The following is a 23,555-nucleotide window of genomic DNA, read 5'->3' on the forward strand; positions in this document are numbered from 1 at the left end:
GTTCAATGTGGTTTTTTTTATTGAATTCAACAGGATTTACAAAATTTATATTAATCCATCATGGTAACAAAAATTAACGTGGCGATAATAAGAGTAAACATATATTCCAACAGAGAACTAAACTCCAAGCGTTTCCCGAAAACGGTCAAAGAGGTTTAAAACAGAACCAGCAACGGAACCCCCACTACGGGATTACATCTAGTACGAACTCACTGTGCAGCCACAGTTCGGGATTTAAATAATAACCACTACGATTAGTTAGTTAACCCATTATCCATTGTCCAGGTGAAACCGTTCCGTTCGAAGTTTGGTTGTAAGTTGATTGTAATATGGTGTTTCGTTTTGGTCACATTTATCTTATCGCCGCCCACATGGTGCGCCCACTGTCTGTGCGTTGTGCTATCATTGTGCATTACGGGCCATGCGTTCGCTTACTAAAATAATGACTATCCGATCGCTCAGCTCGGTGCGCGCGATCGCGATCCAGAGGCACTGTAGGTATAACATCGAGCGACGTCCGAAGGATACGCCGAATCCTTACAGCATGCCACACTTTCCAATGGGGGGTATTTGTATGAGAGTGCCGCATTTGTACTTGTGTGTGCGGATTGATAAACAAGTGATATTACAATAAATATGTGTGTATTTGTTTGGGGGGTGTCAATAAACCAATGACTCGTCTCCCGGAGACTCACAACAAGGTATATAATGCCGAAACAATAGGGAAAGGCGTGAGACAGAGAAAAAGTGCGCTGCATTTTCACATTTTTCGGTAACCCATGTTTGCTGTGCGTAAAGATTAGAACAGAGCATAGCAGATGATAGAAAAGCGGACAGAAAATGTCGAGTCGTAGGTTCGAACGATCGTACAGAGAGTTTGTTTCGTTAGAGTTATGTTTCGAGAAATTTGGTTTCAGTTTGCTTAAGCGAATTTACAATCTTTTTCAGTTATGTTTTTGCACTTTTTTTTACATTTTCACAACGAAACATTTTCAGCCACACTCGATGGCTAGGTAGCAGCAGATACCGTATTTGATTGCTTTTGTTTTCCATTTTTTTTTTGTAAATGAAATCTTTGTTTGCAAGAGAACGTCTTATCTTCTAGTTTCCGGTTCCGTGCGCGTCGGTAGTGCTGTTTGAAGACTGGTGTTGCGGTGTCACAGTAATGTAGCGCAGCGTAGCGCGAGTTGGTGTTCCATCCGTAAATGCTGCTTTGGCAGAGATGCTTCGCTTCGATGTCACCGATCGTCACACCACCGTCGTCTCATCATTCCGGCCCCGGGCCCTATCTCTATGTCCATGGCCAGGGTAATCTAAACGTGAAGGAAAGAAGTCAGTTTCTGCCGTAGTTTTATGGGGAGCCTTGTAATGAGCGAAAATAGGCACGGAGCAGGATGTTAGCATTTGAAGCTTAGCACCTAAAGCACACACTTGAAAAGAGCAATCAATGAACACAAAATCGCGGAGAAGCAAAAAGCAAATGCATAATGAATTGGTAACGGGAAAAGTTTAGACTAATTTCAAAAGCATCATGAGGAAATTGGGGAGGTTAACACAGGTGCAAAGCGAATGCAACGCAGTCGCGGTTAGTACCGAAAACTATCTAAAGATCAGGGGAAAAGGCACACCGAACACGATCGCACGCGCTTCACTTACGACACACACGGCTTCGTCGAGCTGTCCGCGTGGTGGACGACGCGATGGACCGACGGGTGAAGCGTGGTTGTGTTTTAGCAGGGGGACAACAGTGTCACTGCGTGCTGTTTCCGACAGCGCAGAGAAGAAGGGTTTATAGAGAGGGAGTGCGAAGAAAGCCGCCTGTGGAGCCGTGTGACTTTTCATTCTCGACGAAAGGCTAGTTCTCGAACACCCGTCGCTGGGCGGGTGGTTGAGGGCACTCTCATAGAGCGGTGGCTTAAACGGTGGGTCCGCGTGGGCAAACTAATCCCTAAGCACAGGCAGGGCAGCTCTTGGGTGTAGGTGAACGGTTTGGTAACCAAAAACAAAATGGGAGGGAACGAAATTAAAAAGGCTCCTCTCAGCAAAGGAAGAAACCGCCAGACAAGAAGTCGCCAAGAAGGGGGGCGACAACCGGCGCCGGGCGCCGAAATACTTACAGTTGCATGGATAAAATTTTCGGATTCGGACAGGCTTGTGGAGCGCGAACGTGGCACGGTTTGTGGCACTGGATCGCACAGTCCCGACACTCGTACCCCTGTTTTCCCGGGCGCCGCGGTATGTTGCGGTTGCAGACAAAGCACAGGAGGCCCCTGAAATGGGTGGTAAAACGAGCGGTTGAGAGCAACTGTGAGCCGTCCAGTGAATGGCGCAGCCGTACCCCGGGATGTGTTTCGCGATGAACGTGTGGTCGTTGTAGATGTGCAACTTGGTGCCCTTCCGCTTCCAGGTCTTCTGCCGTGTGGCCACCTCGAGCGGTACCAGGTAGTGTCGCATCATGCCGTTTTCGAGCGTCTCAAGCAGCAACGTCGACTCCTCGTGCACGTACGTGCGGCCACTGCCCGTCGACATGCCAGAAATGGCGGACGATTCCGAGATGGACGATTTGCGCGAGAGATTGCGGAAGATGTTTGATCCTGAAAGGGAGACAGAGCGAGCGGGCTTCGATTAGAGGCAGATCTGGGGGGGGCTTCGGGCGAACCCCCGTTACTGGACGCACTGTGATCGAACGACGAGCCACGGCTGAGCGTTGACGAAGCGCTGTGCACATTACCTACTCCCGTCCCGGTCGGGCTGTACTGTGGGACGTCCAGTGATTTCGATTTCTTCGATGGTGTCAACTTGTTCCGCAGCGTACCGAAGATGTTGCGTGGCTTCTTCGGGACGGTGGTTGCCGTCTCTAGGCTGACCGGAGCGCTGCTGCTGAGGCTACCGGCCATCGAGTGGGACGTCGAGGACGAGAGAGCCGGCGAGGCGGGTGTCGACTCCGATTTGGCACCGTTCACGATGCCCAGGTGCGTGTGCGCTGCCCCTGGCTTGAAGAAGGAATTGTTCTGCAAAATAGAAGCGTAAAACATGAAATAAAGGCAAAGCTGAAACATATTATTGATTCTCACCAGTCGATTGGCTTCCGCCGCCTTGAACTGCTGGTTGCGATCGGCCAATGCTTGGGTCTTACTGGGCAGGTGTTTCGAGGGTGATGATAGGGCGGCGGGTGAAATGGAACCTCCGTTGATCGCTGGTTGGCCGCCGGTTCGAGCTAGTGGAGTGCTGCTGTTGAGCTTATCTGTAAAAATTAGACGCAAACAAACCGGGTAAGTCATCAAACGCTTTTCTCGCGGTCATATAGAGAATAAATTTTTCGGGAAAACACACTTTGAAAGTCAATCTTCATGGAACCATCACAACGGGTGTTTGTCGGTTTGAAACGACTCGTAAAAAGGGGGTTTCTAAGATTGGTGGAAAAGCGTTCCATCCTTTAGCTCTTTCGGGATAAAAAACAAAAGATTATTGGTTTTTTTGGCGTTCGTGTTTTGGTGTCAAAAAGCGCATGCGATTGAGCCAATTTTTCGAAACGAGCTTCTTTTCGATTTCCTCAGCAAAGAAGTGTGGCAGCAAATTGTAAGGCTCTGGGATTAGTTCGGTGGCTACTACGATGTGACTTTGCAACGAAGCATAATTCTTTAACGAAAACCGCACAAATCTCAATCTCCGATTAGTGAGGTTAGTTGGAAGCAATTGAAAGCGGCAGGCTAAAATATCTTTACTCACATAGATCTCTCTTTCTCTCTCATTTTGTGTAATAGTTCTGTATTTTACTACTAATTTGCGCTTTGCTGTAAGGTGGTAGTTACATTCTTAACTTTTAGATGTTCTATGTTTTACTCATTAACCGGTTGGCAGATTTCGAAGATTGTGTAAACTTGAGCGGGGCGTGACAGTTAAATTCGCTTACTACTCTGTGCAGTGTGTCTAGAGGGTTCTGCTAAGCTGGGCTGCTAAGCTGGAAAAAGGCCAAACGTGACGTGGATGCGCGTGTCGCTAAGGGAACCGGTTGCGCAGTACCTTCGAAAAGAATAGTTTAATCCATACAGTCTTAAAGTTACGCACAGTCAGAAGGATATAGTTTTCCAATTTCATTTTATTTTTGAAATGTTCAATCTTAGAAAACCAATCCTAGCGTACACAATTTCCAACCTGATTTGGCCAACAAAAAGTGAAGAACAGAACAAAGAATTTTGGTTTTCTGTCCAAATTAAGTGATGCGAAAGAATTTTGCGAAATAACCGAGAAGAGGCATAGAGGAGGCCGTGGTTAACGATCTTGAAAGTAGCTTGTTCGTGTCGCTTAAGTGATTTTTCGGTTGCGTGTGTTTTTCGCGCGTTGCTAAGATTTATTCGATTTAGTCTTTGGCATTTGAGGTTTCTTTTCTTTTGCGTATATAAATTTTAGTATTCTGAAACAATAGACAGAGAAAAAGAAGAAAAGAAAAAGATAATAGACAGAAAGGGGAATTATGTGAGAAAATATACTTCGTTTGTTAGAAATCTTTCCCTCTGTTCACGTTTCGTTAGTTCAATTGGTGAGTGTGAGTGACAGTGACAATCTATATTACAATAACGATAACGATATACGAACGGTCCAATTGAGAAAATGATGCACGAACAAAGAGCCAATGGAACATCAAAACGCAGTTTAAAACCTTACGTGCACCTTGTAAACATATAACTAACCGCCTTTTTATTGCTTTAAAGTACAACAAAGTGTATAACTTTTAAAGGCAAAGGGGTGTGCAAAAGAATAAAACCAAAACCAAACCATACCACAAGGACGGCAAAATACGATAAAAACTAAATCAAAACAGGGGAACTAAAACAGAGAAGTAAACTATGAACCAAAATAACTAAGCCAAAAACTGACAGAACGGAACTAAACCAACTGTTGAAATGGGGAACAAAACCAAAAGGGAGGTGCAAGAAAACTGTTTAAAGTGACAATCGAACAACGAACATTCGGTTCGAGCATCGAACGAACGCGACACTGAACGAATTCGTGAATGAGCAAGTAGATCAAAAATGTTACTGTGATGCACTGAAGTTGATACTTTTTGTGTTTGAGAGGAATGTGTCTTGTGATGGCGACGGTTGGAGTTGGAATTGAAAACCGAAAGATGTACTTACCGCGGGCAAAGTTGGACGTTCCGTTCGCGTGGATGGACTGCTGCGTGAATTGCCGTCGGGCAGCCGGTACTGGAGGTGCATCGATGAATACAAACTAAATGGCAAAATGTTTAAGACATCAAGTTAGAATGTGCGAATTCGAACTGGCCCAAAACGCTCAAAGACATACCTCAACCGTGAGCGAACCGGTAATGGTTTCCGTTTCGTAGGGACGGGGCTGCAGTTCGAGAATTTGCGTCGTGGCCGGACCGTTCGCTAGCTCGTCGATACCCACCAAGCCTAGACCGAGGAACTTCTGTCCGCCAGCTTTGGGGCGATATTTGAAAGTGTAAACATACAGATATTACATTCACGTCTGGTAGAAGGAATTCACGATAGAATTGTTAATTTTTGGCAAGCTCGAGTCAAGGTATCTCTTTGAATAAGCAATGTAATTAATGAACACTCTAACAACAACAACACTCCATACGGAACCATTTTTACATTCACGTTCACATAAAAGTTAGGCGTGAGTCGGGTGATTCAAAGTCGTCAAAAATCGATTAACTTACAGGCGTGTACGTACTATGTAGTACTTTTGACCGTTTACAGCTTTTTAAAACTAGACTGTATGCAAATGGAATTTTTACACAGCTCAGCCAACAGCTGGCAGCTACTGAACGTTAACAACCTCTTTTACAACTCAACCTTCGTCAGAAGCTAGAACATAATACTGGGCCTACGTTAGCTAACGGTTCCCTGTGATACCTGTTTCTGGGAGGGGTTTTCGTAGCAAACGCAACACTCACATGCAGTACGGGATTTTTTGGGTTTGTTAGTATCGGAGCATGCAGGACCATTACTACGGATGGCGGCAATCGTTACACCAGCATCCGGCACGTTGCCGGATCGGTCCGTTGCGTCCTGTGATGCGGTGTCCACCAATTCCGGACACTCGGCAACGGTGGCTAAACCACCATCGCTGCCGCTATCCGCTTCGTTCGGTGGCACCCGGTTACTGGCGGCCACGCCGGAGATTGTCGTAACCGGCGCCACCGTTGGAGTCACCGCAACACTGTCACTATTAGTTTCCGTCGCAGAAGAGGACACCGGCAGAGGGTCCGCCTCATCGGGTCCCTTTGCGCGATTCTCGTCCGCTGCGGACGCCGGACACGGTTTATCATTACCTACTGCTACGGAATCGTACACCTCGAACAGGAGTTCGGTCGAGTGGTTCGACAGTTCACTACAGGACACGGGAAAGTATACGTCACAGAGCGGGAGAGAGAGAGAGCGAGAGAGAAGATAAACAAAAAGGAATGTAGAGATATAGAAGGATTCATCTAAATGTACAGACTAAATGAATAGAATGCTCAATGATCGGAAACATTGCGAGTGAAAGTGTATCGGGCTACTTACAACAAAAAGGACTCATCCCAGAAGGGCGTCTGGCCCAGTTTTGCGGCGGACTGATGTTTCTGGGCCGGTTCATCCATCTCGATCACGCAGTACGGTTGGGAACACTATAAAATTGAACCATATTGTAAGTATGTAATGCGAATGCCTTGGTGCTATACGAACCTTGAGCAGTCCTTCCGCTTTCAGTACTTTGACTAGCAGTTTCTTTGGAGAGGCCAAAAGAGCCCCTCCGTACCCATCGTCCTGATAACCACCACGGTAGCCATCGGAGTAACCCTGGAATGGGCGAATGCGGTCCACTCAGTAGTAATCTTCGATTTAGACATTCTCAGACAGAGAACTTACACCGTAGCCATAGTCCGACGTGGCCTCCTCGGACTCCTCGCCCATCAGGCGCGGGCAGGTCGAGTAGATGGAGAAATCCACCGGATACACCACGTCCCGGATCGAACCGATCAGCAGCTCCGTCACCAGATCGATCTGCTTCTTCTCGTCCTGCGCGTTGGCCGTCTTCAGTGGTCCGATGCTGTTCAGGATGATTTTGATCTACAACCGGATCGGGATTTAAAGCGTTGCTCACAAACACTGGCGATCACGAATCCTTCGCGACTCACATCCGGATAGCCCTCGAGTTTCATCTCGCCCTTGAGCGCGAAATAGTTGACGATCACGCTGACACGGGACTTGAGCCGAGAGATGGTGGCCTTGTAGTGGGACACTTCCGTCTTCTGGTTGGTGGACTTGAACGCCTTAATTTGCAGCACGGGCGTTGTGTCCACGTCGAACAGGAGCTCCACCTCGTTCGGTTGGTCGGTCGCTTCGCACAGGATGCTCGACAGATTGGGCGGCAGACTCTCGGGTAGGACGCGCACAATCTCCACGATCATCTCATGCTGCTCGACGTGCGTCAGTAGGGCCGTGTTAACGGACGACACCCAGTCCTGGAGTAGCTTGTTCACCACCACCAGGTCGGAGTAGAGCCAGCGGAACAGATGGATCGCCCACTGAACGATTTGCTGCGGGAATGTGATGAGATGAGGTCGTGAGTAAAGCAAAAACAGCAAATGGGCTTCAACGGGCTCCGCGGTCACTTACCGGATCGGTTCCGTTAATGTTGGACGGTGGAATGGCCGGTCGCTTCTTCTGCGTCAGCTCGGGACCGGGGCTCTTGCGAGAGATGCGTTTCCGGGCGATCGTCGCGCCGCCTCCACCGCCACCGATGCCACCACCGAAGCCACCACCAATCCTTGCTCCACCACCCATTGCACCGCTGCCACCGTTGCGTACCTGCGACAGGATGGCATCCTAGCGGGAAAACGACACAATGGGAATTGTAGTGTAAATTGCTGGTATGCCTACCTAATCTTGGACCTAAATCCTCATCTTTGATTTAGGCCAATCGAAAGGCTTCTTAAGTCTCTGCAGCAACAGGCCCCAAAAATGTTCATAATTCAGCTGTCGCTTTAATTTCATCTATCTTTGTTTCTTTTCAGATGAAAAACGTTGAATCAAAAATGAAGTCCAAATCTGAGTTCATTAATCACATATTTACTTTGTCTAATATTTAATCAACGGGAAAATGAGTAAATTATGAAGATCTAAATGATCCTCCAATTTCTTCCGTGCTATAAATAAACGAATGCCGAACACAATGTCTAAGACGTTTGGTTAATAGTATCAAATAGAAGCTTGAATATAATTGTGGCCAAAATGATTTATTTTTCTTTATTTTTTGGTAACCATTTTCAGTTTTCTTTCTGCCGCTTAATTAATCTCAATGTAATACGCATTAAAATGTATGGATGGATGGGAAATTACCTCTTTTAACTTAGATGACGATTAAGAAAATATTGAATTTTTTAATGATTTATTTAAATTTGATGAATTTTACTCAATTTTGATTATTCATTCCTGCATTATCTTGATATATAAAAGACAGTCGTGTTGGGGGTATTGGGTTACCTCGGCAGTAATACATGCTGCCCTATTACAAATATAGCTGCGATTACAAATATATAGCGATCAGTATCCGACTACTCATTTTGACGGGAGAGCAAAGAGGACAGTTATTAGCCATTAGCGATCTCTTTCTAATCAGGAGGATTTGGGCTACCTCCGCCGTAAAACATGGAGCCCTATTGAAAAGATCGCTGGAACGATCAGCGATCAGTATCTGACCACTACCATCTCTTTCTAATCAGGGGAATTCGGGATAACTCCGGGGTACAACATGGAGCGCTATTACAGATGTCGCTGGAACCGGTCTTCTTTCGAGAGGATTTTGACGAGAAGGACATTGCGACCCTTCCACACCTCCGGTGAGGGAGACTCTTACACAAACGTAACAAAAAAAGCCGGAATAATTCGGGTTGTTTTCGAACAAATCAAACCAAATTGTGCAGGTGGGAGTTTCTGGGAGGGGCAAATGTTGCAAACCCGTCCCCACTTTAGAAATTCAGCTGCGAGTTTTGTCATGAAAGCAACGGGAAACGATAAGGGAAGCCGATCGGATACGTCACCAGGAAGTTCAGTCCTGTGAAACACCGGATTATCGAGAAATTAGAATAAAATGCAACGTACGCCGGGAATGGCTAGTTTGGTATAAGAAAGAAGATACTAGCACCGTGGACTATGATCGTGGACTTTTTTAAAACAGGAGAATTAATTTTTGGACCTATTTTTGATTGTCTGATGTCCTGAACACTGAAGCACACACCATAAACATGGACAAATTACCTTCTTGGTGAGCACTTCCTTCGGCTCGGAAGCCCGCGTGCCGGTGGTCAGTGCCGAGGCTGTTCCGGTCACCGAAGTGGCACCGACGGCGGATCCGATTCCCGGCGTCACCGTCGTTGTCGTCGTCACGCCGACGCCATCACTTGCGGCACTGGTTGTGCCCTTCCGCAGGACATACTTGTCGTAGATCAGTTTGGTCGCGAACACGAGCGAGATCACGAGCACGATCAGCGCGAACAGTAGCATTACGAACGTATCCATCGTGAGATCACCGGCTCCTTCAAATACACAGATATAATCGTCAATTTGATCGGCCAAGTCTTCGGCCATAGCAGTTCGTCAGCTGGGCGCGGCGGCAGCAACCCCGGCACATCACCATCCGGTCGGCGATCGTTCGGTTTGTGCGAAACGGGTACGGATGGTTGCACTAGTGGCGGTGGCGATGGTGGTGGTGGTGGTGGCCGTGGCTCGTGTCTTGGTGGGTGGTGGGAGTTCGTACAGGGGGTGTTCTTAGGGGTCGAGGATGGTCGTGATGAGAGCGGGTGTTGGAAGCTGACAAGATAATGTATGGGGATGATGGTTTGGGGTTTAGTTTTTCGTTGTTTTACTCTCGGAAAACTGTCGGCACACACCCACACACACGCGTGGAGGGATTTTCGAGTATTATCGAGGATCGACCGTTTGGCTTGGTATTCGGTGTATTCGAGCGACGAAAGCAATGCAATGGGCGCGCGTTGTTATTCACACTTTAAGAGGCCGTCATTAACACACCGAACATTAATCACCAACGGTGGTACTTCATTTGTTAACCGAAAAGAAAAACACAAAAGGGAGAGAGAGTAAATCTATCTGCACAAGATCACTTACTAATTACTAATCTTACGCCAAATCGTGCATTGAATATTTTGGTGAAATGTAGTGAATGAATCAATCATAAAACCCTACTACACATAATAAGAATGAAGAACCAAATCCATAACCTGAAACGTGGTTGATGCTCCTTAGGCAAATTCTATTACTTTTCCACCCTGAAGACTTTTTAATTTGTGTGTTGATATTTAACATATCAACAGCTAATGTTGATTAAATATTTAGTATCTTTATTTAAATTTATTTGGTTAAGGGAAACTATCTGATTAAACGTGTTGTAACGATTGACTAAACAACCGTGTATAGTGTGATACAAAAACAGGGTCAATCGAATAACGATCGATCTGCAAGCTCCCATTTACTCCATCTTCCATCATAATAATCGTCCGTTTGGCGCAACATGCGATGATCTCACCGCTGATCAGGATGATGATGTAGTAAATTAAACTCTCCATTTCACGATCCGAGCGCGGCCAACGGAGAGGCGGGAAATTCGAACCCGCGTACCAATCAACCGATTATTTTCAATCGGCGATCCGAATTTGAACGCACCACTCGGCCACTGACCACCACCGGGAGAGAGGTTTCTGAACCCCCGATTGGCCACACCGAAAAAAAGCGGGCCAATTTTGCCAATATCCGTTGCTCAGCCGGGTGGCATTTTGCATAATTCACGCCACGTACTGTCGGCCTCCGAGACCGGTACCCGACCGGTACTTCCTTCCGGGCTTCTCAGCCGCCCTAATTGGGCACTGCCGACCACCTTAACAAGCCTCAAACTGCACCGGTAGTTATATACGACGCTATGGATCACCGGGCGGCTCCCGATAACGATAATAAACTCTTTCCCATTCGAATGCGGCCAATTTCTTAAGTCTTTACCGGGAAGCCCCCCTGAATCACGCTACGCTACTCCGGGCGGCGTGGCAATGGCGTGTGAGGTAGATATTGTGGTGAGATTTTGTTTTATCGGCCAAAGGATTACGGAGTGACGGGGCTGACAGGTGCCCGAATGCCGGTGACTGTGGCCTTAAAAATGGGACCGGTATTTCTGTTCCATCTCATTGTGGTCGCCTATTTCTTAACAGATAGTGTTAACCGATTTATTAACGCAACATAACGATCATAATGCAACGCTGAATAGCATGATGGAAGAATCCAGCACAAAAGACACTCCGGCAGGTCTTGATAGGAGGTCAGTTGATGCTTATCCATCGCCAAATTAGCGGAGAAGAGAATCGGAGAATTATTCAACCAAAACTAATTCGCGCGAGGGTCATCAACCAAAAGGTTGATAGTGTTAAACAATTTTCTCCGAATTAACCCTGTGTCCTGGACCTGGCGAAGGTCAATGTCACGGCCGCAATCAGTGATATCATTGCATGGTAGCATTATCAGCTCTCTCCTACCGTCGTGGCCAAACCGAACCATGGGCACAATGGGCAATTAAAATAAATCACCGTTTTGGTTAACCTTTTTGCACCCCAAGCTTGGGGGGGACCTACCAAGAAGTAATTTATCTTCGGCACCGTCCTGGAACACCCCACCGACCAGGGCCGCCGAATCAGGGCCGCCAGACCCAATGACTGCAGCATGACATCACACGCCCATTCTCTCGCGAGACGTTCGATTATGTCAGCGCGCGTGGACCCGCGACGCGAGGACAAATAAAATGCGACAAATTGCGAGACACGAACCAACGTGTGGATAAAAAGCAGAAAGAGTGTGTGAGAGAGAGACCCGAGGCTCTTGAGAAACTTCATTTGCCGGCCCGAGAACGAGAATCGAATTTGGAATCGATTCGTTGCTCAATCCGTTGTTGCTGCAACCGAAACAACAATCCACACCGGGGGCTAATGTTGGCGACATGGCGTTGATATCACTGCGCGCGATTCAGCGAGAGCCTATAGGCAACCTACTACTAGAGAGGTACTACAGAGCGCCAGGCCTTTGGCAGACAGAAACCGGTCGTCTCACTTGCCACGCGCACTTTCTGGTACGCGTTTAATGGTGACCGCGGATTTGGGTATGTCCTCCACCATTCCGGGCCGACCGGCAGCATTCCAAAGTTAATCCAACAACCTTGGCGTGAACTTTTCTTCTTTTACTTTTTGGAACCATCCTCCATTCGACTTTTACTGCAACTGTCACTGGTGCGAAGGACACAGTCTCCGGACCGTGTGGCTTCCCAGTGCAGGGAAGCAGTAACGACGGCTCAAGCACAATTGTTTCCCACCCCAAAAAAAGGGGTTGCCATATTTTTGGCAAGGATCGTACGAGATTGGCCAGCTTGGTATAGGAAAAACATATACAGAAGTTTTGCCCATGATGGTGAATTTTAAAAAGGTAAATGCGAGTAATTTATTACAAAAAAGGCTTTGCAAGACAGTTAATAACAGTGAGCGTTCTGCAAAGTACGAGAAAATATTATTAACCTTCACCGACAAGGGACCCTCTCACAAAACCCCCAAAAAGGTATACAAAAGTTAATGTTCTTTTCATGTTTTATTAGGAAACATGTTAATATATGGGATACTGTTACGTAAATGCTTTAGCGCCGAAGCTTTTATAAGATTCAGAATATATTTATTATTTATCTGTGCCAACTTGTTTTATTTATAAAATTATAACCTTAACTATAATCATTGTCCAACGCTTGCTGAATGTAATTAACAGATGCCACTGTAACTTACATGGTACATTATGCACGCGTTAGGTTGAATTAATAAAAGAAGGGCAGGTTAGTTTTTTTTTTTACTAAACTTGAAAGCAGTTATCACCTCAGTTTATGCCTCTTCAATTCACCCCTTAAAAAGGTTCACTCATCCGTTTAATAAAATCAAATAGTAATGTAAAGCGTTTAGTACAGTCACTAAGACCAGTCACATTCAAGGGTAAAAATGTTTCACAACAATAATAGCAAGTAAAAACAGCAATCAGTATAAATTCATTGCAAAAAAGGATCCTACATCAGACCTCCAACGAGCTAACAACAGTGTTAACGAGCTAACTTCAAACGACATTTTAAACAGTTTCTTTACCCGTACATTGCTTGATAATCCAATTAACAATGGTACAACAAGAAACAGGGTTCGCGGAACTATCAACAACAACGCACGTGTTCAGCCGGCCAGTCAGAGTTTTTGTAGCTGGCTTTCGCGTCCTAGCCACCGTACGTCTGTTAAAACAACCGCCGTTTCCGCGTTCTTCCTTACCATCTTTCCCCCCATTGGGGCTGCCAGCATGACCGACCGCGGCCTGGCTGTTTGCATAAACGCAACGGAAACATGTTTACCGATTTGCGTCACCGATTTCGGTTTCTTTTTCGGTTGTCGTTGGTCGGGCGTTTGTGTGGTTTAGAAAATTCCGTAACATAGTGTCCATTTGAAGCCTTTGAAGAAACCTTCAATTAGTAGATTTGTTTACTCCCTTGCTGCCGAACCGCAGGGGAGTTGTTTGGGAGTTGATGCGCTCGACGCACCTCGATCGCAAATAGACTGACGCAGGGTTGGTGTAAAATCGATCGTTCTGCGCCCAGTCGTTGCGGTAGAGGGTCTGCCCCGTGGACGGAAGTGATGCTGCGTGATGCAAAATGTAAACAGTCCGACCGCGCTGACCTGATTCCTGCCCCGGGCCAGGGTGATATGGCGTGTTCAGGGATCGGCCGGAGATAGAGACACCGAGCGAGGAGAACGTCTGCCAAACGCTTGGGGCAGCTCTGGCTCGGGCTAGCTGGGCTATTAATAACGATTTACCGTCAGCTCGCTCTGCTGCTGGCGCATCAGACCCAGTGAGACGGATGATGGCTCATGGTGTGAGATGACATCAGAGCCTACCGCACTGCTGCTGGGGCCAACGAGAATTATCGTGAGCTTTAAACATTATTTGGTGGATTTATTAAGTGTTCACTTGGGTGTTATGAATATTTTTACTACTTTGAGGGTTTCTCTATGCGATTGGTCCTTGTAAAGGTGTGCATTAAGCTCCTAGTGCCAGCGTTTAGTAGTTTGTAATGGATAAGCCACAGTAGATCCCACCAAGCGTTTCTCGTAAAAAATCACCACCATTCGCAAAGGTTGACCAATGACAACAAATGGCAGTTAACGCAATGTGGCTTAAAACACAGCTTAATGTTACACCGAATGTTGTTCGTTTTTTATGATCGAATTAAATTGATCTAGTTACAAACACCCTTTCGGGTCAGATGTAACCTCGCGAATGTTTTGTCAGCCTTCGTCGGTCGGCTCAACCGACCCGAAATAAATGTTTCGCACGACTGTTTGGCATCATGCTTGACATGATAAGGTGGAGAGCGCCACACGTTCGCCGCCGTTATCAGGGGCGCCCTCGTTCACAAGGATGTCACATGAAATGGTAACATGATCTTCGAGGCACAAACGATTTTCGAAGACCTTCGCTTAAGGGCCGTGAAAGACACTTCCTGTTTTGTTTTTTAGAGGAAGGTAATTAATTACTACTCCAAAAGACCCATTAGCACGTCGTGTCGGTGTTCACGGTTCATTTTATTAAATAATCTGTAAGAACAGAAAAAGAGGTGCTCGCGGTTGCACAGGTGAGGTGAGATCTGCTAGCTTATCCATCGAAAGCTCGCCTATGCGTGGCGACATTGGCCTTGGAGGGCAGTAATAAGTTGCCGAACCTCAGAGCCATCGCGCACCGTCTACGGACCGAGGCGCAAGCGTGGCGAGGCGTGCCTTTCTGGTCCGCTGGGTTTCGTTAATGATTTATGAGAGTGATGTTGGAGTACGTGCTGAACACGATTGATGATGCCCAGTGTTTATGCTCGCTCCGCCGCAATCTGCAGTTTATATCCCGCGCCCCCGTGCCGTCCGATGGCCCCTGATGATCTTGCTGATGATGATGCTATCGATTTTTAAGGCCCCGCTCGTTGCGTGATGGGTTACGCGTGATTGCTTCTATCCTTTCGGCGGTGTCAAACTCAATCGCCAATCGATCGATGTGCTGTTGTTACACAGACTGTGTCGACTCTTGTGTCTGTTGTCGTCTGTTGTTCACCCACGACGCTCATTGTACCGGAAGTAGTAAAACAGTAATTGGTCGACTAGTGAACCGTGATACTCGGTACAAATTGCAGCCCACGGAGACACAGACACGGCGCGTGGCGCGTGATCGGCGGAGGAAATGTTGGCGTTACGGTGCCTAATCTTGCGTGGGAAATCAGGCACTAGTTCCGTAGATAAAACATTAAAAAATATTTGAAATGATTTTATTTTGCCTTGAACGTTCGATACGTTAAATTGAAATTTAAAATGTAGCCTTAAATTAACCGAAAACACAGCGAAAGCTGCTCATTTATGAGTCGCATGATATAACTTCTTCGGAACCCTAACAAGCCCCAACGCCGTTCCGACGGGCCATTGTGAGCACTCGACCTTTAAACCCTCGGTTGACGCAATCGCTGCTGAGTAAGTTTGATACTTAATGGTTCCCTGGATTACTGGATAAATGCAAAAGCTCCGCCCTCCACGAAGAGCACATATTTGCGCTGCGCGGTTGAGGATCGCGCATTAAAGCAATCCACCGACACGGGTAATGTTGCCTGGCGCATTCGGCCACGTCACTGCGTGGCGGGAAATGATGCACAACGTACGGCAACGACCGTCCCCGCCTCCTGATCGGATGCGCACGATCCGCAGCACGGTACGGTTCGTGATCGAATCCGCATCCGATTGCATCCTCGATGGAGCAGATAATAGCACATACGGTTTTATGGTTATTAATCTGGGATTCGTTGATTAATTTTCAAATCAACCTCCTCCAGCCCAGGGTGTGGTTCGGCAAAGCGCGTCACAAGTAAATCCACCAGTTTTAGTTGGATGAACATTGTGTTTTATTTGGATGCGATCATCCGTTCAATCAAAACAAGCAATTTCGTCGACTGATCGCTGCTTCAGATGATTGAAAGTTAATTAAAGAAATGAAATGAATAAATATCCAATATGGTCCCGTACACAAATTAACAAATCCCAGGAACGCTGGAATACGGTCAGCAGAATACTTGAGGCTGTTGAGCAATTTTTAACACTACACAGCGAAAAAATCGGCAGAAAAAGGGGTAGGTTAAATTTACTTATTGACACGCACTTGACGACTCACAGCCTGGGCCGGGACGGTGATGCAAAAGCGGCAAGATGAGGTCAGTTAATGGACTCCACCATCCGACCACTGCTAAGCAGCGTACAAACAAACTGCCGGCCGGTCACAAAGTTAACACTATTCACACGAAAAATCGGGTTTCTTTACGTCCTCACGCTTTTGGGCGGAGTGTATTGATTGCTCGCTTACTGAATCCGTATAAAACATCAACAACGCATCATTCCGGCGGTCAATCGATCGAATCGAGCTGCTGGGCCATTTATGGGTGCAAAAATAAAGATTTAAATATTAAATTGGGGTCTTAATTTAAAAAAAAACAATCAAAGTTCGATACATGCAGTTCCGTTTTCACGGCTGTCACTCTCACTCTCATTCGCAGCATCTCGCAGGCTCATCGCATCTCACCAAGGGCATCCGTGTGCGATCGTACACCGTTGCGTTTACTGAATCGTAAATAGATCGCCCAGCCGAATCCGTCGTTGCAGTTTTGTGTGCCCGTGTATGTGAACCGCGTTAGAAGCAGTCAAAACCGCCACAGAGTAAGCACAACAAACGACCGGCAGCACATTTGGCCGCACAAAATTATGAAGATAAGATGAGCAGCGCGTCGCCGTTGATGAGAAAGGCGAAAATAAGAATTTCTCGCGACGATCGCGCCGAGTTGTAGCGGTCGCGGCCACCAATCTTTGGCCGCGCGCTCTGGTGGAATATCTTCGTGCGGTGTGCGCGGTTACTATTTTTAGTAGCCGATCGTCCCACAGGAAACGAAAAAAAACGAAACCCGGCCGCTGGTGGCCTTCACCAACAGGATGCTTTTGAAATATTCGGTTTAAAATTTGAAAAAAAATATGGCTCAAATTCTTTCGATCGATGCGAGCCTTAATGTAGAATGTAGCGAAAATACAAAAGATGTAGACTGAAAGCATTCAACTTGGTAGTGATATTGTTGTAAATATCGCTGAGCAAATTTGTAAACAAATTATAGCGAAGGTATAAGACACCGCTCCATCACGACCATTGCACGTGGCTTGGTGTAAAAAAGGTTTGCTGGTGCGACAGCAAATATTGATCCACCACCCGAAAAGCCCCGAAGGGGCGGAACTCTTTATGAGCCCTTCTAGCAACAATCGTAAAAAATCATTCCCGCCACATTGCACGATACCTTGCAGTAACTCACGATAAACGAGACAATTTTCGGACTGCAGACCTTTCTCCTAACAGAGCTGGCGGCCTAGTTTCCGGTACTAGGACGGGTCAGCGCAGGACACGTGTCACGTCGCCCGTGTAAGGTGTGGTATTTGCACAAGGGATGGGTCATTTCCGTCTGACCCAATTCTAGCGTCTATGCGGTGCTTGCAACACCTTTGCTGTGACACTCATACCGTGTTCTTTTTGCTCCATTTACTTCACTTCCGAGCCTTTGCTGGTTATTCGTTTGACATGAACCATGCTGACAAAAGAGAAGCGTTTATTTCTATTTTCACTTCAGAAAAGATTGATTGTGTCGTATTTTCTCAATTATCGCGGTGTTTGATAGACCCTGTACAGAGACATAAAAAACCAATATCAGTCTAAAATCGTGAGCATGTCGCAATCAGTTGATTATAGCAATCCATAATCATGTCCCGATCGTGAGCGCTATCGCACTGATGATGTCATCACGATTAAGTATTTCCTATCTGATTACCCCGTAGGTCTCACCCGCTAGTCTGTAATCTTGAACCATTTTTCTCACGCGCTGCAAAAGATTATGTATGGACCAGTAAGTGCATCCATTACGTTTTCCATTTATCTCGCGGATACATTACACTCGTAAAAGTTGTTCAAACTCGCATTAAAAACCGAAAGTACAGTTACTATGTGATTTAGGAGGATATTTACCATTACACAGTACCATGACTGTTTGTGTGGTTTTCTGTTCCATCATTACAATCGATACAAATTCATGACAGTTCAGTACTCCCAGAGGGCCATAAAATTGGCCAAATAGCTTCGGTTCACTGGGGCAGGGTTTTGAAGGTTTGTTATCACAACCGTTAACCATAAAAGCCGTTCGATATGGTTACGCATCGTACCGTATGGTAACGCCGGTTAGTTCCACCAGTTGAATCTAGCTTATGCGTGGGTTAGCAGCATATATTGCCTGGCGGTGTCTCATGGGGGAGCAAACATCTTTATGTGCGTTTTTGTTTCTTCGTCGAAAGAAAGATACAGCTCGCTGCACACTGTCGTCTCCGGTAACCTATGGCACCGGTTTCGAATGACTCCATACTTAGCGGGGGGGACGTGAATTGAGGTGGGACTTGGTTTGCGCGACCTACTCCCGGGCCTCCGGGGGGTTTCACACGCCAGTACCAGCAGTCTTTGTTTTCATCACTTCTCGGGAGTAAATACAGTGCCCGTGGTAGTATTTCATGAACTTCAGACCTACAAGTAAAGAAGACGTCATTCCAGTTTTAGGCTCAAGACTTTGAGCTATGCTGTGTGTTGTGGTGTTACTGTTTCTATTTAGTAACTCATCACATTAAGACAGCAATCGCAGTTCGGATTTCGGTTCTGATGAACGGAGTAATCGAAAAGATTTGTTTGAATAAACAGAAATAAAATTCGAGCCATTTGGCCAATTTTTGGTAGCTAAAGGAAAAAATATAAATTACACGGTTACATACGCACTAGTTCCCAATAAATAGCTTCAAAGTCTATCAGTGCCAACAACAAAATGCTTGTAAGAGACACCGAGTTGGCAAATGGCACACAGGAGTTGCATTGTCCCTTGTTCATCATTTCTTACGACGGATTGAGAGCAAAATCGCTTCCGCTCGAAACGGTGACGAACACAAAATATTTTGCACAGTCAAATCATCGCATGCTTCCCAAAACGAAAAATGAAAACATACAAGAAGGGCACCCCTGAGCGGTTGAAGAACGTGTCATGGTCACAGGCCAAAAAACTGGCCCCTCTGCCTCGTCAGGCTCGGCTTCAAGATGAGAAGCATATTTTTAAAACTTTATATTCCTCTCGGTACCAACCAACGAACGGACGAAAAACCGGGCCGTGTTATTTCGCGTGTGTTTCCTTGTCCGCTTCCTTTTCCCAATTCGTGCAACACGTGTGTTTGGTTCGAAACTAGTAGACACGTGAGGTAGTGAGATAGTACTCTCTCACGGTCGATAGGGTTCACAACTCACTGCGGTTGCGGTTACCATGGGTAACCTGCCGTCAGTTAGTTTTCGAGCAATCGAATCTGAAATTATAGTTTATCTCGACTTTAGAGAATCTGGAACGTTATCAGCTGATATCCAGAAAATTACTCCTTTAGTTCGAATTAGGAGCCTTTCTCGTTTGCTACTGGGAACAGACTTCGACCGCAGATTCGCAGAGGTATCCGACGGTTTGGCCATTTTTCACTCGATTTTCGCTCTAACGGCGATCCTTCGGTGTAACGGCCGCAGCAACACCAAACTAAAATACACTACACCGCCGGTCGCACGCGGTCACAGCTGGCCACCGTTTTGCGGTGCTTTGACATTTTTATTTTTACCTCCACAGAACCGATGAGCTGCGCGCGGCCAGTATCGCCGAGCTCTTATTAGCTTATTCTTTGCCGTTGCCGGGCAGTTAATAAGGACCGATTTTTCGCGACCGATTTTTCCGACCCCACGGCTCGAATACCACACGCGAATACCAAGCCGAATCCCAGCAATACTCAACAAACTAAAATTCGCGAAAGATGCGTTGCATTTCTCTTCGAGCGTGGAACACAAACACCGGAAGGTACCCCTTTCTTTAGTAACCGATTAGAACACGTACACAAACACATACACGGGCACGCTGGAGCCAGGACGGAGCTTTCGTTGGCTGGTAAATTTGTTGTTTTCTTTTCGCTTTTACACAAAACACTGCGGCGCTCCGATTCGTTCTATTTCGATCACACTCACGGCGCGAACGCCACGTTTTTCACGTTCACACTTGCCCCCGGCGCACTGCAGCACCCCACTCCTCCCAACCCGTGTCACATTTTCTTTGGCACTTACATACTCGGATTCACGCAGGGAAAAGAAAAATCCAACAGCCGTCGGCCACGCGTTCACGCGACCACTGTTTTCGTCGAGCTCGAGCTCGGGAGCGAAACTGAAACAAAATAGAACCAAAATAGCATTCGCAGGTTGAAAAGCGAGGTAGAAAAAGCCCCCCTTTTGCCGGTGCATGGCTCTAACTGGTTTGACGCGGCACACTTTTCGAGCAGTTCGAGCGCTTGGGCGCGAACCGGCTGGTCTGTTTACAAACATTCAAGTGCGGCACGATGGAGGAGCCGGGAGTGATCCGGAAATTGGACCAGGTGGTCGTGAACCGTATTGCGGCGGGGGAGATCATACAGCGGCCAGCAAATGCACTGAAAGAGATGATCGAAAACAGCCTCGATGCGAACGCAACCAGCATCCAAATCACGGTCAAAGGCGGCGGATTACGGTCGCTCCAGATCCAGGACAATGGTACCGGCATCCGGCGCGAAGATTTGGCGATCGTTTGCGAACGGTTCACCACTTCGAAGCTACAATCTTTTGAGGACCTCGCGTCGATCAGTACGTATGGGTTTCGGGGCGAAGCGCTGGCCAGCATCAGTCACGTGGCGCATCTGACGATCGTGACAAAGACGAAGAGCCAGCAGTGTGCCTACCGGGCGTGCTACGAGGATGGCCGGCTAAAGGGCGACATCAAGCCGATCGCCGGCAATCAAGGCACCCAGATAACGGTCGACGAGCTTTTCTACAATGTGCCGATGCGCAAGCAGGCCCTCAAGACGCCGAACGAAGAATTTCAGCGCATCTCGGACGTGGTGAGCAAGTACGCGGTCCACAATCCCGGAGCGTGTTTTGTGCTGAAGAAGTACGGTGAAACGGCCACCATCCGGACGCCGGGTCGTTCGACGGTGCCGAACAACATCGGACTCGTCTACGGGGCCACCATCGGCAAGGCGTTGGTGCCGGTGGTGTTGAAGGATGAAGTTCTGCAGCTCACCGTCGATGGGTACGTGACGAATGTTAACTTTTCACAAAAGAAGCCGATCTTTCTGATGTTTATCAACCACCGGGCGGTCGACTGTGGAGCACTGAAGAAGACCATCGACGGCATTTACTCAGTGTACCTGGCGAAAGGTAGTTCACCGTTCGTCTACATTTCACTGGAGCTTAATCCGAACAATGTAGACGTTAATGTGCACCCAACCAAGCACGAGGTGCATTTCCTGCACGAGGAAGAAATTGTCGAGCGGATCAAGTCCGCTGTGGAGCGGGTGCTCCTCGGAGGAAATGCGGCCCGTAAGTACACGCAAGCGTTGCTGCCGGGAGCCCCGGACCCCGTGCTCGATTCCACGAAGATGAACGAAACGGCAAGCGAGGCGGACAAACAGCCACGACTCGACTATAAGTACGTTCGCACTAGTCACAGTGAGCAGAAGCTGGAAAAGTTTTACGGAATGACACAAACGGTCGTTAAACGCGAGCTCCAGGATGAGCAGAAGCCAACTGAAGTGAGCGCACCGAAACTAACGCAACCTTCACCGTCGAGGAAGAAGAAAACTGTTAAGTAAGTTTCCTAAGTCATCTAATATCTGTAACATTTATCAGCGAGCCCGTCATTCTTTTTCTTTCAGAGAAACGCGCCTTACGAGCGTGCTGAATTTGCGGAAACGCGTAGAAGCGGATTGCGATGAGCGGTTGCGCAAAATTTTGGGCGAGCTGACGTACGTGGGTACCATCGATAGGGAGCAATCACTGATACAGTACGACACGAATATGTTCCTCACGGCTACACAACCGCTAGCCGCGGAGCTGTTTTATCAGCTGCTGGTGTTTAATTTCGGGAACTTTGAACGACTAACGCTATCGGAACCGCTGGAGCTACGCCGATTGGCTCTGCTGGGGTTGGCCGATCCAGAGTGTGGGCACACGGAAGAGGATGGTCCAGTTGAAGAGCTAGCCGATCGGATTGTTGAAATACTCGTCGAAAAGGCAACACTTCTGAAGGAATACTTTAACCTTTCGATACGGCCCGATGGCTACCTGGAGGGTTTGCCGGTTCTGCTCGATAACTACATTCCGTCGGTTGTATTTTTGCCAATGTACATTCTACGGTTGGCCACTGAAGTTGAGTGGGACGAAGAAGAGGAATGTTTCCGTACGTTTTGCCGTGAAACGGCCACGTTTTTCTCACGCATCGCACTGACCAAACCGGACAACGAATACCGCTGGGAGGTGGAGCACGTGATTTATCCGGCGGTGCGCAACTATCTTATTCCGCCGAAAACGTTTGCGCAGAATGCGTGCTTACTGCCGATTGCCAACCTGCCGGATCTTTACCGAGTCTTTGAACGCTGTTAGTGCGTACGCTGGACACAGAGCGCTGTTTAGAGTTTTTGAGTAACCGTTTTTAATACGAGTAACACAACGTGTTTTATACAGAATAAATATTATACCACCTCGGGTACGTTCAGTGTGCTTTGGCGTAAAGATCCGGTTGCATGAAGCGCTGCTCACGGTCACTGTTTTTGACGTGCTCCTTCAGCAGATTCATCACCTCGTTATCGTACTCCCTCGGTGTTGCTTTTACGCCGGTCGCCCAGTAAAAAATGTCCCAATCGTTCGACGGGAGATTGATGAGCCGATCGTACAGTTTGGTCTGTTTAGCGTCCATTCCTTGCAGATATTTGGCCGCGAAGGTACTAAGAAGCAGACCATTTTCAAGCATTCCACGTTTACGCGACTGGTACAGTAGTCTGGGAATGCAACAAAATCAAAATCATGCCCGTAAGTGGAGTGCTAACAAACCTTGATTTCTGCAACTGCAACGGCTCGTTTGTCTTTTGTTTGTACTCGGGAATCGGTAACGATTTATCTTCCAGGTCGATCATTGGCATCGGTGGCCGAGACTCGTCGTTGGCGAATGAACGGACATGGCAAGCCAGGCCCGAGCGGGTGGCATTGAGACGCTGAAGAAGACCGAAAGAAGGATTGGAGTAAAATTTGAATTCGTCTAAACACTTATTATATTACCAGTGCAGAAATACGGATCATTGCAAGAGACCGATGGCGACGTTTCTTTTCGCGCAAATTATATAAAACTTCTGCGCTCCACCGAACAGCCCGATCACAACAAACAGGCGGTTTGACAGAAGCTGTATAGTCGAGCAGTTGGCACATCGAGCAGTTGAAAAATTTGGTACATTTTCATACTTTTCATTAATTAATTTAATTTCATTAATTTCATTAATTTGG

At 47.1% G+C, this 23,555-nt stretch overlaps 4 protein-coding genes across 4 annotated transcripts; 1 reads left to right on the plus strand and 3 right to left on the minus strand.

Annotated features, from left to right (window-relative positions):
- Position 1: 1 nt before the first annotated feature.
- On the minus strand, positions 2–20,397 carry LOC131205946 (uncharacterized). The gene is made up of 15 exons (XM_058198270.1): positions 20,316–20,397; positions 9,273–10,068; positions 7,632–7,841; positions 7,151–7,552; positions 6,882–7,082; positions 6,699–6,812; positions 6,537–6,640; positions 6,305–6,363; positions 5,308–5,444; positions 5,139–5,232; positions 3,075–3,244; positions 2,678–3,011; positions 2,339–2,594; positions 2,118–2,270; positions 2–1,313 (listed from the first exon to the last, which is right to left on the minus strand). The coding sequence occupies exons 2-15, from the start codon at positions 9,600–9,602 to the stop codon at positions 1,292–1,294; spliced, it is 2,586 nt and encodes an 861-aa protein (XP_058054253.1). The 5' UTR covers positions 9,603–10,068; positions 20,316–20,397; the 3' UTR covers positions 2–1,291.
- Positions 18,377–20,489, minus strand: LOC131215213 (uncharacterized). Its single transcript, XM_058209600.1, has 3 exons — positions 20,482–20,489; positions 20,320–20,412; positions 18,377–18,707 (listed from the first exon to the last, which is right to left on the minus strand). Exons 1-3 carry the CDS (start codon positions 20,487–20,489, stop codon positions 18,455–18,457), a joined length of 354 nt encoding a protein of 117 aa, XP_058065583.1. The 3' UTR covers positions 18,377–18,454.
- A 95-nt stretch (positions 20,490–20,584) lies between these two features.
- On the plus strand, positions 20,585–22,700 carry LOC131215214 (DNA mismatch repair protein Mlh1). Its single transcript, XM_058209601.1, has 2 exons — positions 20,585–21,867; positions 21,935–22,700. The coding sequence occupies exons 1-2, from the start codon at positions 20,585–20,587 to the stop codon at positions 22,659–22,661; spliced, it is 2,010 nt and encodes a 669-aa protein (XP_058065584.1). The 3' UTR covers positions 22,662–22,700.
- On the minus strand, positions 22,692–23,417 carry LOC131209800 (succinate dehydrogenase assembly factor 2, mitochondrial). The gene is made up of 3 exons (XM_058202945.1): positions 23,334–23,417; positions 23,109–23,269; positions 22,692–23,056 (listed from the first exon to the last, which is right to left on the minus strand). Exons 1-3 carry the CDS (start codon positions 23,352–23,354, stop codon positions 22,771–22,773), a joined length of 468 nt encoding a protein of 155 aa, XP_058058928.1. The 5' UTR covers positions 23,355–23,417; the 3' UTR covers positions 22,692–22,770.
- Between the last annotated feature and the right edge of the window lie 138 nt (positions 23,418–23,555).

This window comes from Anopheles bellator, chromosome 1, assembly GCF_943735745.2.
Source record: "Anopheles bellator chromosome 1, idAnoBellAS_SP24_06.2, whole genome shotgun sequence".
NCBI classification, from domain to species: Eukaryota; Metazoa; Arthropoda; class Insecta; order Diptera; family Culicidae; genus Anopheles; species Anopheles bellator.